Here is a 17,876-nt window from a genome sequence, read left to right on the forward strand (position 1 = left end):
CTAGTAATGACAATTAAATAATTATTATTTTTATTTTAACAATATTATAGCAATTCAAACATGTAACAACAAATCAGTAATATAAATAAAAGCTACTGATATTATAAACATGCAAGTCCATAATTGTTTTGTAAGGCTGAATCGCTCTGGTTGACTCTCAAAGACAAAAAATAATCTGAATAGGAAGAGCTAATATGCCAGTGATAATAGATTGATAATATGTTCTGCTCAATGTCTAAAGGTAGAGAAGATCGCCGCTGCGCGTAGGTGCGGAGTTTTGTCTTTAGCAGTCGTGTGTTTATGATGTTTCCAGAATGGTGGGCATAATGATTCCGTACTACCTGCCTGTCAACACAGCCTTTCCCAAAACGCAACTACACCGAGGGTGATGAAGACTCTTAAGCAACCTTTGATTTTGTTCCTGGCTTTTAATTGTTTCACATTGTTAAGGAAGCTATACCCAGCGCACCTGATCAGACTCTGAGCTGACAGAGCTGCGAGGTTGTCCAGGACTGCCAGGGGATGTCACAACTGTACTGCCGGGCGACCCTGTCTCGTAGCTTGAGTCGTAGAAGTCTAGGTTGTTGGGTGAATGTGCTGGAGTGAGAGAGGACCGAGGAGACATGACGGAGACCTGAGGAACCAGCACATCCTGGGGCACCACTTGACCTTCACTCTCTAGCTTCTTGTTTTCCAGCTCTCTGAAACATCACAAATATAGTAATGATTGTGCAAGGATGAAAAAATCATTTTAGATCAATTATTATCAAAACTACACAGGTGTTTTCCCATTAGTCAGTAAAAACCAAATTTAAATTTTGTTAGGATCTGGAATCTGATTCTTTCCTCAAATAAAAAAGTACCTAACAGGGGGTCTTGGAGTCCCTGAAATATTTGTTTTGGTTGGGCCACGTTTGGGTAGGGCCAAGCTGAGGTTTTATTTTTGCAATCGCAGAAAGCATCTGGGAAGATACACACACAAAGTTGACAATTACCCCACGATTGTGAAATACAATGTTGTTATTGTGTACACAAATAACAACAAGAACAAGTTGAATGAACAAGACATTCACGATTTGCAGAATAAGTTCTTGATTTTTTTCTGTGACGTCGGCAGATGATAACTATATCTATGCAACTGTGGAAGACTTTCACAATTTTTCAATGACTATATAAAATAATATTCACGATTAAGCCATGACCACAGACATTCTTGATTTCACCGTGACCGCAGACGATGTTCTTGTTTTTGCTGTAACTCAGAGGATTTTGGTGATTTCACGGTGATATTGAGGAAATCATGTACAATATTGTACAAACTGATTGAAGAATAATAATTATTTATTTTGATCTATTATTTTCCAAAGCAATTTTATAGATAACAGGGAATCGTACTTACATGAAATTCAAGAAAACCTGTTCTGCCTCGTCGGAAGATAAGTCCATAAAACTGGCGATGAAGTCTTTATCCTGAATTGCATCCAAAAGCATGTTATCTTTTGGGAAATTAGCCACTGGCTCTGGAACGACCGCCTGAAAGCAATCACAAAATGAAGATACTAAGAGTATTACACAGTGTTTGGCGCAAAACACACTTATTTTTACATATCATAGCCTATATTACTTAAATAAAATCATGTGGCATGGGATGATTTAAAAAATATATCATAGAGATTAGACAATCGTAAATAACTACCAAAACAAAAACATTTGGCTTCAGAGGTTAAAAACTGCCAGCAAACCCAATGAATTTAGCTTAAATGGCTATTGCCAAAGGTATAATTTTTTTTTTTTATGTTGTCTTATTAAAAATGTTGTCTTAGGATGGTAATGCACAAACCGGTACTTCATAAATTTGACTCAATATGGACCAAATGAGAGAAACTGAAATAATTAAGAGCTATATAGGGTTTTAACAATTAAGTTCTTATGTAATGGTATAATGCAGGAACATTTAAAATACCCCCGCCGCAGCAAACCTGCAGACTAAGCGAATTTCCATTTGCCTGATTGGATTTACACTAAAATGTCTCCTTAAAAATATCACATTTATTCCCTATTTAAATCAAATCAGTTTAACACATACTCAGGTTTGCTGCAACAGGGAGGGTTAAAGTGTTTTTTTTATGTAAAATGTTAATAGTTAGTAAGAAATAAAAACATTTTCCAAATTTGGGCAAAAATGTGTTAATAAATAAGCAAACTACAACAGTTTACTTATCCTCCATAAGAATAACATGGGAATTTTAAATTTACAATTTTTTTGAATTTTCTCCGTAACTATTAGGCGCATTAAAACGCTTTAATATACTAAATTATTTGTTTTTTTAAGCTCTACAAAATAGTTTGGAAAGAAATTTCAAAAATTCAAGTTTTTTGGGTCAAAAATGGGAAAAACCCATTTTTACCCCATAAAAGCCCCCATAAACCCCTGTTCCTATGGTCCGATCATGCTGGTTCGCGAACTCGTTCGAATAAACATAGGTTTACACGTTTGTACCAAATTTCATCAAAATCGGATCATTTTTGCTCGAGTTATCGCGCTAACGGACACATATATATATATATATATATAAATATAAATATATATATATATGAATTTGAACGGATGCTATTTTTGGCCTCTAGGGACCTCAAAACAAAACAAAAAATCGGTCCCGGGTCCAGGTCTTACCATGAGTACTACGGTAATAGCTTATTCCCTATATAGGAAATTCGCTAAAAGGCTATTTGATGATTTCTGTGACAAATAAGGATATAAAACATGAATATCAGCATATGTATCTAGCATAGGGAATGCAGAACATGGGGAGTGAGCTGGTCTAGTGGTAGAGTGTGGGACTTCAGTCCCTGAGGTCCCTGGTTCAAATCCCTCCAAATGCAATTTTTTTTTTCTCCCATCTTCACATCCTAGGATGCTAGGTTCTAGCCCGGAACGGTTTTACACATTACTTCAGGCAGTTCTAGAGGGTCGCGGCATTATTAAATACATAAAATCCATTGGTGATTGGCGGGCTTTAAACCAAGGACCTTTGGCTCCAAACCCTAACACTAGACCAGCTCGCTCCCTGATCATACTCCAATCAACAATAGATTTGATCTAAGTGATAATGCCGCAACCTCTAGGCCTAGCTTGAAGTAATATGAAAAATAATCTTAGGCTAGAGCCTAGTATAACAAAATACTGAACATGAGAACTAAATTGCTCTTTTGATCATAAATTAATGCAAAGTTGTTGGTATTATTAACAGCCATCCGTGTTATTAAATAATTTAGTGTTTATGGATTTTGTTAACTATGGCTGTTAATGCCATCTATGTTATTAAATAACAGTAAATTAAATAGAGACATAAAGATGCTAATAATTAAAATACTCTGGCCAATTATAGTACCTCTGTAATATTGGTATGATACAGTAGTATGGTACTGGTTTTGCAATGATAATATCTAATTTGTAATTGAATGTTTATTGGTGACAGAAATTTGATCAACTTTCACTTAATATCTATTTGGGACTAGAAAACAATCCTCAGATTGATCCTCGATTAAATTTATAATTTCTTTATGATGTTTAATATTTTATGAACTTTTTCTAAGCCAATTTCTGACCAACACTTGAAAGAGGTTTTTTCCAGGCCCATTCAGTCTCTGTTCAGTATTTAAAAAGTTATCCCAGTTAAATCAGCCTTTAGCAATATCAACAAAATTACATATCAAAGAGTGTAACCTATTTTTTCTCTAAACAATAAAATACAAAAGACAATTTTGAATAGCCTAGCTTAATCAAATCAGACAAACACATACAGTAAATGGAGTTAAGTAAACACAGTGACATAGTTGGGGCAGTTGTAATTTCTGTGTAATTCTACATTATGTGTCGCAACAACAAAAACAACAGTTTGTTTAGTAGCGGAAACATGGGAAATTAAATAATTTCATAAAAATACTAAATATTCTAACATAAATTTAACTTGGATAACAAATAAACAAAGTGTTTTTCCCTTCTTTTTTATGTCATAGTTAAAAATATCCAGGGATACAAATGAATGAAATAAAGTACAATAAAGTAAAGTGTCGGTAGTTGCAATTTGTATTGTTGCACAATAAAAAAATAATTTGTATTAAAATAATTGCTCAATTATTAAGCTGTTCAAAAGTAAAGAAATGAAGAGAATAAGGTAGATACGAAGAACTATTTACTCTTACAAATTACAAACAAAGTTACTTCAGTTACCAGAGGCCTGTGTTATATATCTCTAGTAAACTTACTAAAAAAAGGTGACTACTGTTGATTTATTCAATTCAAATATGGAATTATTGAATTGAATTTGTAAATGAACTGATGATTTTATTTGTTAAAACTATGGTTTGATCACAACCTTTTTTCAAAATAACAAGCTATTTTCTAAAATTGGAATGTGAAAAGATAAATGTTTTTTTTGTCTTTAGGAATAATCAAAAAGTTAAGTTGAGTTAATTTCAATGAGGATTTTGAAGGAACAAACTAAAAAAATGCTGTCTCATTATTGTTAAACTTCTATCACAAAAAAAAAAAACTTTACATAGTTAAAAGACTATGTTTGGCTATTTATTAAATCAAGTCTTAGTTTCCTCAGGATTTAAGTGCAAGTCTTAACCCAGTACACACAGATATGTCATATCACCATTACTAGGATTAAATATCAACTATAAGGTGAGATTGAAAACCAACATATTTTAAGATAGGGCAGACCAAACGTTGCACTTGCAGGATACTATCAAAATGTTACAGGTTGTTTGAAAATGGTCAGCTTATTTCTTTACTGTGTAACTACATAATTATTCATAAATTTATTTTTTTAAGGTCGCCTACTTCATTTTCCTAATTGAATAAGCACATTGAAGGGACACCCCAAAATCAATTGTTAGCAGCTTAAATTTCAATTTGCTGTGGACGATGACAAAAATTAGAATTTCATACAGATAATAATTTAAAATGAAATCTAGATACTCAAAGGAGATATTTAAATACAATCCTTAGTATATAATTGCTCTTAAATTTAGGTTAGGCCAGGAAATGCATTGAGAATAAAGAATATCTTTGTAGACTAAATGGAATACGATGAAATAGAAATATTAATGATAAAATCATGTTTAGTTTTTCTCAAAAACCATTCTTAACTAATTCTTAACTATGGTGGTGAGCAATACCAAATATATTGCACTAGTTTGATTTTAAAATTGTACCAACATTTTTAATATTTTAAAATCCATGATTTGACTCATACTGAGGTATTTAAACTTGTTCAAACTTTTGGTTAAGCAGAATGCAATAAATATATTAGCGAAGTAGTGAATTAAAAAAAAATTGTATGGTGCCCGAACCATAATAACGGCTTATAAAATGTAATATACAATAAAAAATACTTAATTGTAGTTATTTTATGATTACTTACGGCGAGTGATTGCACAAAAACTCGGCCTCCATTTCCCAGAGCTGTGGTCACGGACAAGTCATGTCTCTGAAATTGTTGAAACAATGATTTAGACAGGAATATTGAAAATAATCTTATTACAACAGATCAAATTACAATAATTGGCAAGTAGATTATTCATAAACTGAAACTAAAAACAGTTTTTAAGTAAGTTTGAGTGTGCTTATATCAAATACTAAGGGTTGATTTGGTCCTTTTCTGTTAATTCACTATTACAACTTTTTTATTGCCATATCGTTTATTCACTACCAGAATTGTTTTCATTATCAGCCAGTTTGGTTGGTTAGGTTAGTCAAGAATAGTTTCATTATATAATTGATATATTCATGGACTAGGCTAAGAGTTAATAATATCGGAATTACCATAAAAAGTAGTGGTAATGAAAGAACGGAAAAGAACTGTTGATTTTACTGCGTGCTTTTTATTCCTTGGTTATAATGCAATCAACATAAAACAATCACAATTAATTACTTATAATAAATTGTTTATTATATCTCCAAATATATCTCCAAAGCCACAATTGCACGAGGCCAGTTGGCAGGCAAACTACCTGCCTCAAGGCCCTGTCACAAATGGCGAGTTTACTCGCCGCTATTAGTCGCCGCTACTTTTAGTCGCCACTTGTACTCGCAGGCTTGTAAAACATTTCCAGTCATGGTGAGTTGTTGCGGCTACTTCAGTTTGGTTGTGTAGGAAATTACTGTGCTGAGGAAAATGTCTTGGTATTAAAGAGGGATGCTTTAAGACGTCTGTTGCAGATTTGCGTAAGTGATCTGTGCAAAAATCAAAAAGGAGAATAAACTTAAGTGGGCTCGGGAGAGGATAGGGAGACGTGAGGGTGCTTCATCAATACCAATTTTAAAATTAGCAAATTAAGGACCCTAATCATATTTTTTTTTTTATTAGGATAACCGTTCCAAATTTTAATAAGTTGTTGGATATGGTATCACCACTGATATAGAAAAAAGATACATTTTTGAGGAATGCTATTTCATGCAGAAAAAAACGGGAAATAGCTTAAAGATATATGGCAAGTAGGGACAGCGTCGATTTCAAGGTCGGCTACTGGCGACTACTCGCTCCAAAAGTTGAACATGTCCGACTTTCCTAGTGAGTGAATTTTGACTTGCCGGCGAGTGCTAGTCGCCACTACTTAATATGTTACACATGCCGATTAGGAACCGCTACTCTAGTCGCGGCGAGTAAACTCACCATGTGTGACAGGGCCTTCAGGTAACTTATTAGTTAAAAAAATACATTAGAGGCAGGTGACCTGCCTGTTCTATTGGTCTCGTGTAAACGTGGCTTTTTTGTTCAGGGTAGTACATGTTGTATGACTAAAAAACAAATAGGAACATTGTTTTCAACGGATCCACAACAATGACAAATCTACAGTGCAGTATGTTTAAATATGGTAAAACTATTACAACGGGTAATTAGGGTAATTTAATCCATTTTATTGGCAATCAAACTCAAACTTCAACCCACATCAATGCAACGTAATTTAATGCACAACATTCTCATAGCACTGCAACAGAACCTCATTTAAATAATTTATTACATTGCAACGTAGTAAATACTAACCTCAAATGGTTTATGTTTGTGTTCATTTAATCGATTCCGGTATGGACTTCGGGCCTTCAAACCTGCAAGAAATATCAAACCAATTAATCTAAGATACAATTTTTACATCCAACTAACAGACCAGATAAGACCATAAAATGTATAGGGGAAAACAGGTCCTGAACCAAATTGATAGGATTATACAATATAATAGAAATAGTTTTAAAACCATATGAAAAAAATTGAGAAACCGAGCATAAAGTATGATGATATAATAATACACAAAATAATCTTTCTAAATCATTACTGGAACTTTAAAACAGTATTTTAAAATAGTTCTCATGCTGAATTAATTAATCCTGAAAGGATTGATGGATGCAAATCAACCACATGTCAAACTGATGAAAAAATAACTTGTTTTGCCTTCATTTAGTATGAGTACATGAACTGTATAAAAATTGTGAATTCCTTTTATAACACTATTGATATACAGTGTGCTTGTTGAATAATATTCATTGTGGTATAGCCTCTAGATCACTATTATAATTACAATAGGTTATATTATATTAAGTATCGCCAAGTGATCATGTTGTTGTAGTTTCGAACTACCATAGTAACTAACCATAGTATAACTACCATGTAGTAACTAATCATAGTATAACTACCATAGTAACTAACCATAGTATAATTACCATGTAGTAACTAATCATAGTATAACTACCATAGTAACTAACCATAGTATAACTACCAAGTAGTAACTAATCATAGTATAACTACCATAGTAACTAACCATAGTATAACTACCATGAGTAACTAACCATAGTATAACTACCATAGTAACTAACCATAGTCTAACTACCATAGTAACTAACCATAGTCTAACTACCATAGTTTCGAATGCTTAGATGGCTTAATTTTCAAGTTTACGATGACATTAAGCTCAACTCTCTTCAATTTGGATTCTCCTCCTTCAAAACCATGGTAGTTTAACTTCAACAACAGGATACCTTGGGGATTCATATGGTAACGCAACCTACTACAGTAATGAATCATTTTTTTACAGTGCAACCAATTGTAGCGACAGTTACTTTTCTGGTGGTATTTTCTATAAGGTGTCGTTATTTTAGTTATTACGGGATATTACAAGTTATCTTAATATGTTTGCAGATTATTTAATTGTAGACTTTTAAGACTTCTAATTATATTTCCACTTTGGGTATCAAAACATTTTTTTATGTATCAATTTTTATTGATGAAATTGGTTTACAAGACATGTGTGTCTTTTGTAAATATATAAAATGCCAATTATTACAATAATTTGGTAAGAAGATATTCAGTTATTAATGGAGTATAAAATGTAATTTGTATTTTTTCATTTACAATACAATCAGCAGCATGCAATTTTCACTCTTTCAGGAGGTCGTTTATAACACAGATTTAGGATTCAAGTGACTCTTGTGTAATGCAATTTACGGCGGCAGGAAGCAGTTGTCGCTCAAAGCAAAACAGTCTACCACCCCGCGACTGCCACTCGGCAACCGAGTCGCACCTGTCCCTCCAAACAAAACGTACCTTAAGGTGTAAGAGTACATTTCCAACTACAACAGACTCTAATATTTGGAATAAATATATCTTAGAAGTTAAAACTGCTTGAGACCTACCTATCTTTTTTTATAGATAGGTGGATGTACACATACATCATATGATGAGCTCAAGACCAGCGAATCGCAGCATTATTTGCACAGCAATTTACTACCTAATCCATTGGTCACTAGCAGGATTTAATCCCAAACCTTCCCACACTCTAACCACAAGTATGGCTTAAAACATGCAAAACTGATTTTAATTCCATGTTGGTGAGAATAGAAGAACCGATAGAACGATTTAATTACACTAGAATAAAAATTAAAATACTATAGTAGGACTATTTTGAATTAACATTTTAGAATAACAAATCATCCAATGTTTACCTTTGGGCTTGCTATCAGTTTCAGCTTGTGTATCTGATTCCTTGTATTTCTTTGCAATAGCTTCAAGTTTCTGTACAAGTTTATCCTTTGAGCTTTGTTTTTCATCGAGAGAGAGGGTTTCAAACTTGCATATCACTTGTTGGTCAGGAGTTATCTTGCTGTTTCCATCATACAGATATCCATTGTGTGGGAAATCATCATTTTCATCCTCTGAAGAATTGTCTTCACTGCAAAAAAAATACATATAACCCTTGCCTTATTATATTAGCTTAAATAACCAAATACTTTGTTAGATCACCTTGAAAAACTAATAAAAACGTTGGGGTTGGGTTGTACAACCAGCGTAGGATTAGGTCAAACTGCAAAAAAGAATCAATTTCAAATAAATTTGTAAGCACTTCACCACTAAATTGTAGTATGAAGTACCTCAAAAGTTGCATTTTCTTCAAATAACTTCTTAGTGTTTCAACAAGTGATTCAGATCATTAGGATCCATGTATCTAACCTTGCAGTTAGTTTACAGAATTTGAAGGAGCAAATTTGTAGGGTATTGAAAAGTGCATTTTAATCTCCACTTGTTATCAAGAGTCTTGTTGCTGCGGTCCCATTGTATTTCAAACCAGCAATTCACTGATTAATATCTGATGTTCTACCAACTGTACTGTGTAGTTATTGATATATTTGTCTTTGACCAGGGCTAGTTCGGAGTATACAGTATAATATAATTTAATTGAACTTTACAGTGGGAACATATCATCTGAGGTAATGTTGAAAGACAATTCCATAATTTTGAGTACGTTTCAATGTCAGATAGTAAACATGTCAGTAAAGGTAACTGTGCTGACATTTTCATAAAAGGACAAAACCAAAATCGGCTCAAAGTGGAATGCGATATTTGTGGGTAGTGGGTTTGTTTCCAAGAAGATTGCAAGTTAACGTTTACAATGACTTCTCAAACAAAGCCATTAGAAAAGTAAACAACTCTTGTGAGATAAATTAAAAACATGTTTATTTCAAGATTCATTTTGATGTGTGATTACACACATTTTCTTGAAAATCATTTATTTAAGTGTGTTTCGCTTCAAGGGAAATATAAGAAAATTTACTGGACTAACTCTATATCGTGTATAAAACATGCTAAGTTTAATTCTAAATAAGGTTCAATTCCTCCAAGTTCTGCAGATACAAAAAACATATTTCTTTTCTGGGAGATAGAGATTTATTGCATTGAAAACAACACATTGAACAACAAGATCAAATCAAAAGAAATTATGGTATAATTAATAATCTCTCACCTAAAAAACTTGAGCATTTTTACTTGTCAATTGGGATTCCTGATTGACAATCTTTAGAATAGATGTAATTTTGATCAGATAATCTTAACTTTTCACAAGTAATTTTTAATTTTTTAATTTTTTTTTACTTATGCCCAATAAAATCAACCAAAGTCCAATGTTGCTCCTAAGTAACTCTCCCAACTCTTTAAAGTAAGAACTATTACTCAAGAATTCAAACAAGAAAAGCAAGTTATTTGGTAATAAAAAAGTTGGTTACAATAATTAATTATTGTAACCAACTTTTTTATTACCAAATAAAAAAGTTACTTAAATTTTTTATTATTTTTTTTATTAAACATTGCTTCTAATGATAGTTTATGTATGCACCAAATTAATTGTATACCAGTATTTGGTTTTTAGCTTAAATTAAAAGTCAATAATATCAAGTTCATTTAGCGATCCAATGGTTCACTAAAAAAAAAATTCTAAGCCCAATTCTAAGTTTCATGTCATCAAAGAAGTTATTTCATGTTATCTTGATTCGTCTATGTGGAATAGTTAGGTTATGTGCTTAATTATTCCATATTATCTCAATGACTAGGTAGGAAGGTTTGGTAACTAAGGCTGCCACAAGATATTAAAGCAATATTGCCTTTGGATTGGAATGACCTGTCAAATCTCATTTCTAATTCACTCTAACACAAATAAATATTTCTTATCCTAGTGATATTAGATTTCATGTTCATACATGCTTGATTCATGTTCTTGTTCAAAATTGCATTTTTAAATACAGACATTAATGAGGAACAAAAGCAACTTTTATTTTATTACATTACTTTGAATGTTTTGAAACCAAAATTAAAATAAAGTTGAGTAATATTGTAATACTGAAAACTATTAGGTGAGATAAAATCATAAACTGTTTCTAAAATTATAACTATTTCATCAACCTTGGGCATTACCTTAGTTAGATTAGATCATCCATACCAAGAGCAAAATTAAGAACCAGTTTCTATAAAAATTAATTGCAAAATGTTTATAATTGATAAAAATCCGATCTTTGATTCATTCCCGTACGACCATCCTCACACTGATATATGAGTTAATGTGATTGAGGGACAAGTTCAAATTCGTTGTGATAGATAGGGCCTTTAGATCGATAAACAATTGCAACTTTCATTAATTCATTCCTCTCTTACTTACTATTAATACTCTACTCTTAATAATTGTGATACTGTACTTATGTAGTATATAAATTTAGTAAATATAATAACCTATATTATAAGATTTATTAATTATTTAGTGATAATATAAGATCAAATTGGTCAATACCTTAAAGACAATAGTCTAGAGAAAAAAAAAATTTAACGGAAGATTTTTTTATAAGAAGTCACGTTTTACAGAAACAAAGCTTGAACAAAGTATCCTGAACCCAAAAATACAAAAAGTTGTTAAGTTATACTTTAACATATACAGTGTGATTGAAAAGTCCCAGGTGTAATATATTTTTTACCATTATAGATCAAGTAAAGAGACATTGTATATCAATAATACCTAACTGTAAATATCTACACTTTTAGGCTTTTACCACTTTTTTATAACCCACGAGGAGTTGAGATAAAATTCTTAAATAACAGCATAGGACAAGTTTAGTATTAAATTAAAAGGTCTTTAGGTAGATGTCTCCTCTCATTGCCGCAAGCCCGAACTCAAACGGACAACCGAGTCAAAAATGATAGCTGTTCAAAGATCCGTTGAATTTGCAATGCTATTATACGCTACCTACTTTATAGTATTATAAACCAGAATTTGTAACAAAAACCTAAGCATAGGTCGATATGCATATCAAATTTTCTTTTTAAGCAGAATACAATGCCACAAATTTTAGCTCAAAATAACTACTGAGTAAAAATGGCAGCCGTGCAAAGATTCAAAATGGCAAATTCAAGAAATATTTAAATGGCTGACATTTTTGACTTGGTAGTCCGTTTGAGTTTGGGTCTGCGGTAATGTGTTCTACCAACTAATACTTTTAATTTGATACCAAACTTAACCTATGCTGCTATTTTAAAATGTTATCCCTTATGGGATAAAAAGTGATAAAAACCTAGAGAGTAGACATTTATGGTTATTATTGATATATTATCAATTCCAGTTTCTAGGATGATACATAATATGGATTCCTAATATATACGGAATAATATGATGATGATATAACGCGCAAACAAGGTTAATACACTCTGTAAAGTCTAGAATCTAATTTAAATCCCGCCCTTGGCGAGGATCTAAAATCGTACTGTTTTAAGTTCTGGACTTAACGAATTTTGTTAAATCCTTGACTCAGCAAGAGACGAGAATCTAAGATAAGTCCTGGACTTATAGATCCTTGACTCAGCAAGTCAAATTTTAAACTCCAGAGTCTTAACTAGTCAAATAAACTCCAGAGTCTATTAAGTTCTGAACTTTGCTAACGCCCTGACTCAGCTAGCCATTTTTTTGACTCCAGAGTCTAAAGCCGGTTTAAGTCTAGAACTTAGCTAAATCCCGAGCTCAGCAACCGGCCCTAAGTCTCATTACTTTATATCTATAATGGTAAACAATATATTACACCGTTCCGGGACTTTTCTATCACACTATACTCGTACAATTACAAGGTATATATGGTTCACAAATTTTGCATTAACTGCTGCTGTCAAATGGGTTTGCCAATTAAGCGAAAGTCCTGACTGTTATTAATGGTGTCAGGTTTGATGAGGATTGAATGTATTTTAGTTTCATTTGACACATTTACACTGTACTTTACTTACTCATAGTCTTCACTGTCACTGTCTATCAAGTTCTTAGGGAGGTTGATGGCGTTGTGTCTCCGCTGAGGTTCTCGGAAAGCTGAAGACTGTTTCTTCTTGCCGCTTTTCTCCCTCTCCCCCACCACCACCACTTGCTGCTTGGTCGTTGTATCAATCATCGTGTTCCTGAAAAATGAGAAGCAAGTGTCATTTGTTGATTCAAAAGTCCTTTACCACTTCAATCACATGGGGTTGTACCCTCATAGTTATTTTTATAGATTCAGGGACACTTTTGGTTGTAGTTTTTAAACCAAATGGTTGCACAAAGTAGAAACACTCAGATTTTTACTAACTTTGCTCCATAACTTTTAGATCAGCATTGTACCTGTTATTCAATTTACAGAGTGTAAATCAAATATTTCTAATAACACTATTGAAACATTTTTACACTTATATACTGATAGTTCACAAGACGGCAAATACATTTAAAAGATGATAAGTGGTGATTGATTTTGATTAGACACTCAAATCATCATCAGACCCAATGAGCAAATGAGGATTGTCACCAAAATCAATCACCACTTACCATCTTCTAAATGTATTTATCGTCTTGTGAAATAACAGTATTAGTGTGAATATAAGTTTCATAAGTATAGAATACTATAAGTTAATAGACTATTTTCTTTGCTTTCTGTAACTTTTCTTATGAAGCTTTGAAACTAAAATTCATGAAATTTTAACTGTATATACAATTTGTTCAGCCATCTACTTAAATTATCAAAAGCTTAACCAAAACGTGAGACCTTAATATAATAAAATAGAGTGTGGTTGCAGTTTTAGAATTATTTGTGGTGTATACAGTATAATCTACATATTTTGTCAACAGCCCTTTAATTGTGTTAGAAATCCAAAACAAGATGCACCCTTGTTTTATTCTGAGGTTAATCAAAACCTGGGCTATTCTGGAAAAGTCTCCTTGGATTGCCACCTCATGATAAATTCAGACAAGTGATGTAGTGATAGTTGTCTAACCAACAAAATAGTTTTCAAAGGTTAAGTACATTTATTATGAATGACAAATTTTCCCTAAAATATTATACTGTAATGACTATTCTTATTAAAGGCACAAAACATGACAAAAATTTTATATCTGATGGATAAATCATATACTTTAGAACAGGCTGCCCTGACTTTTAACCTAATGATAATCCTTCTGTATACATCCCTTTTCGCATGAGCCCAAATCTGTTTTCTTGGTATGTTACAAACTTTATTGTATTTTTATTAATATTTTGTTGTTATTATTAGTTTTTTAGAGGTTAACTGTAAGAAAGGACCATGTGGTCCTAAGTTTGTCCCAATAAAGAAGGATTTTCATTTCATTTCAAATCTACTTCTGCTAAAACAATGGTAAAGTATTTGTTTAAAATATAATCATTCTGCTCTAGTTCAGTACTCAAACCATCATTTTTACATAAATGCTTCAAACTTTACAAATGATACAGCTTTATGGTTTGCATTTAAGGATATAATTGATAGATAAATGGGTTATGTGGCCTCTTAAAACAATGCAAAGCATGATGGATAACTTCATAATTGAATTTGTGGTGGATGTAATTGAATGATGTGAACTATTACTGGATACATACAATGAGTACTTCACAAATACCTGAATTTGTGTATGTTCAACTTTGGATGAATGCTTTGTCTAACAAATATGTTATGTAAACTTTTCCTCAATAGTTGTAATGAAATGTAACACTCAAATGTTTAGAACGATTAACCAAATTTATATAAAGGGTTTGGAAATTATATTAGTTGAGACAATTCCAAATATTAAACCATTACTTATCAGTTAACTGAAATTTCAATGGCTTAACAAAATATAACACCAAAATGTTTGGAATGATTAACCAAGTTGATATAAAGGGCTTAGAAATTATATTAGTTGATACAATTCCAAGTATGAAACCATAACTAGTTAACTGAAATTTCAATGGCTTAACAAAATATAACACCAAAATGTTTGGAATGATTAACCAAGTTGATATAAAGGGCTTGGAAATTATATTAGTTGATACAATTCCAAGTATGAAACCATAACTAGTTAACTGAAATTTCAATGGCTTAACAAAATATAACACCAAAATGTTTGGAATGATCAACCAAGTTGATATAAAGGGCTTAGAAATTATATTAGTTGATACAATTCCAAGTATGAATCCATTACTTATCAGTTAACTGAAATTTCAATGGCTTAGCAAAATATAACACCAAAATGTTTGGAATGATCAACCAAGTTGATATAAAGGGCTTAGAAATTATATTAGTTGATACAATTCCAAGTATGAATCCATTACTTATCAGTTAACTGAAATTTCAATGGCTTAGCAAAATATAACACCAATATGTTTAGACCGATTAACCAAATTGATATAAAGGGTTTGGAAATTATATTAGTTGAAACAATTCCAAGTATGAAACCATTGCATATCGGTTAACTGAAATTTCAATGGCTTTTAGCAAATTTTCCTATAGGGAAGTAGCTATTACTGTAGGTAGCATGGTAAGATCTAGCCCCAGGATCAATTAACTTTTTCATTTTGATGTCCCCAGAAGCCAAAAACATTGTTCGTTCAAGTTGTTTTATAGGTATATATATGTGTGTTTGTATTCACCGAATAGTGGCATCCTTCACAGGCACACGGCCGTACTGTGGCACCTTCAAAAATTGTGGCACCTTTTTCAGGGTGCCACAGCTAATTCGATCATTTTTGAGGTTTTCCAGCATTATTACGTCGTTTAAACATCACATGCCACAATTGAGTATTTTTGAACTCGTTGATGTGAGTTTAAGTAGCGCAGGTACACACCGAATTGTGGAACACGAAACCATACAGGTAGCTAGCGCGCCTCGCGCCGTCCGCCGGAACTATAACTTTCCTAATGCTACGTTGCCAATTCTCGCGCCAGCCTACACTCGAAATAGTGGCACCATGCCACAATTCAGTATATATCAACAGTGTGTGGACAGTATGCCACTTAATGAGCTGTAGAGCTTGAGCAGTGTGTAGAACAGTGCAACAAGCAACTAATAAACTAATAATACTAATAATACTAATAATACTATACTGCCACGTACTATAAAACAATTTAAGTACCATAAATAATATACTTTTGCTCCGAGTGGTGAACAATGTTTTACATTACAAATAATTTGTGTAGTAAATAATAATTTAAATTGATCTACGCAACCATTAAAAAATTGATTTTTGTTTACACACATAAATTGGTAACGTAGTTATTTTGTATCAATTGAATTTGTACACTGAAACGATAACAATGTTTGAGGTTAGAACGCTATATAAGTTGTCCTAGACTGCTTTTTTTTATCTTACAAACTATTTCGTGCTGATAAATCTATTTTTTTAACATTTTAGTCATGTTGACAAAATATTTTGCAATTACATTTCTGAATCAGTCAGTAAAGGTAGATTTCGATGTATCATTGCTGAAAGTTATGTTTTGCTTCTCACTCTCAGAGTATTCCAAAGACATCTAATGTTTCAATCCATGTTCAAATGTTATATGAGGTAAACATATAACCGAATCAATTGAAGTACTTAAATTAAAATACATATTATTATCAACACGCATAATCTAGTTCAGATTATAATATCATCTCACAATCATATTTGTAAAACCTACTGTGGTGTTTTAACCAGTCCCCACTAACAAAAGCATAAAATGAAAGGTCCTAAAGAGGTTAACATTGAGTCATAACAAAAGTAGTTTAAAAGTTGTAACCGTGATACTGTAAATAATTTGATATTGTTAGATATTATACGATCGTTTTACAATTTTGTCAATCTATCTGTTACTTTCATACAAATGTATTTTTATTATTCAATGTTTTGTTTTGTAGAACCTTTAGTATTCTCAACTTTATTAATAACTAGTAGAATACCCGACCTTCGTACGGGGTTGGCATATAAGTAGAACATGATCATTGCAGTGATGGGAGAAGAAACGGTCTAAGAAAATATGGTCTTTTAATTTATACGGTATCCTATAGTGTGGCACACATATACCTATAATAAAAGAATGTGTTTAATGGTATGCACTGTAAACGAAAACCTATCACAATAGTTCCAAACATGTTAATAGGGCAATTTTCTAACATATTTTAGTGAAATTATAATCAGGCAAACGGGAATTGGCTCAGTCTATAGGTTTGCTGGGGCAGGGGGATTATATTACTGTTTACAAACAAATAAATCAAAAGAATATACCCCATAACTCAGGATAAGGGCCTAGGTTGATAGGGCAATATAGAATGTTGATTATTTCCTATATCCATTGAATGATTTATTTTAAAATGAATTATTATAAAAATAAATAAATAATATTACAACATTTCACAAATATTATAACAGACTCAGTATAGTTAGATCATAAACAAATGAAGTACTGTAACTGAAACAATCCTAAAATAATGAAATTACATTAACATATGGTTTGACAGCTCCTTTAGGTAATGTTAAATAAATTCAGGCTAGTGACATCATTATTTAAATTTATAATCCTTACCCTCCCTGTTCTAATATTCGTGCAGTATTTAATAAGGTTTGAACCAGCTGTGTTGAATTGAGAAATCAAAATCAATTTGACAGTTAGTTCTGCTTGTTTACATTTTTAAACTTACTAGGTTTGTTCTTTGTTACCATGGATACCATAAATCAATATTTACTTTTAAATCTCTCATCTCAGATTTTTGAAAGCCCACGGGGCAAAGCCCTAGGTGAA

General features: G+C 32.1%; 1 protein-coding gene across 3 annotated transcripts in view; it reads right to left on the minus strand.

The window, feature by feature from the left end:
* Positions 1 to 17,876, minus strand: part of LOC128997896 (uncharacterized) — a 91,422-nt gene that overhangs the window by 16,295 nt on the left and 57,251 nt on the right. For all 3 annotated transcript variants that reach the window (XM_054423687.1, XM_054423685.1, XM_054423686.1), the window contains 6 exons: positions 13,092 to 13,256; positions 9,008 to 9,234; positions 7,059 to 7,120; positions 5,436 to 5,501; positions 1,400 to 1,533; positions 470 to 701 (listed from right to left, as the gene is read on the minus strand). In XM_054423687.1, coding sequence (XP_054279662.1) covers positions 470 to 701; positions 1,400 to 1,533; positions 5,436 to 5,501; positions 7,059 to 7,120; positions 9,008 to 9,234; positions 13,092 to 13,249 — 879 coding nt within the window. In that variant the 5' untranslated portion in view covers positions 13,250 to 13,256. The remainder of the gene's footprint in view (positions 1 to 469; positions 702 to 1,399; positions 1,534 to 5,435; positions 5,502 to 7,058; positions 7,121 to 9,007; positions 9,235 to 13,091; positions 13,257 to 17,876) is intronic.

This window comes from Macrosteles quadrilineatus, unplaced genomic scaffold (assembly GCF_028750875.1).
Source record: "Macrosteles quadrilineatus isolate MER2022 unplaced genomic scaffold, UCM_ALF_1.0 Scaffold_7__1_contigs__length_78375512, whole genome shotgun sequence".
Lineage (NCBI taxonomy): Eukaryota > Metazoa > Arthropoda > Insecta > Hemiptera > Cicadellidae > Macrosteles > Macrosteles quadrilineatus.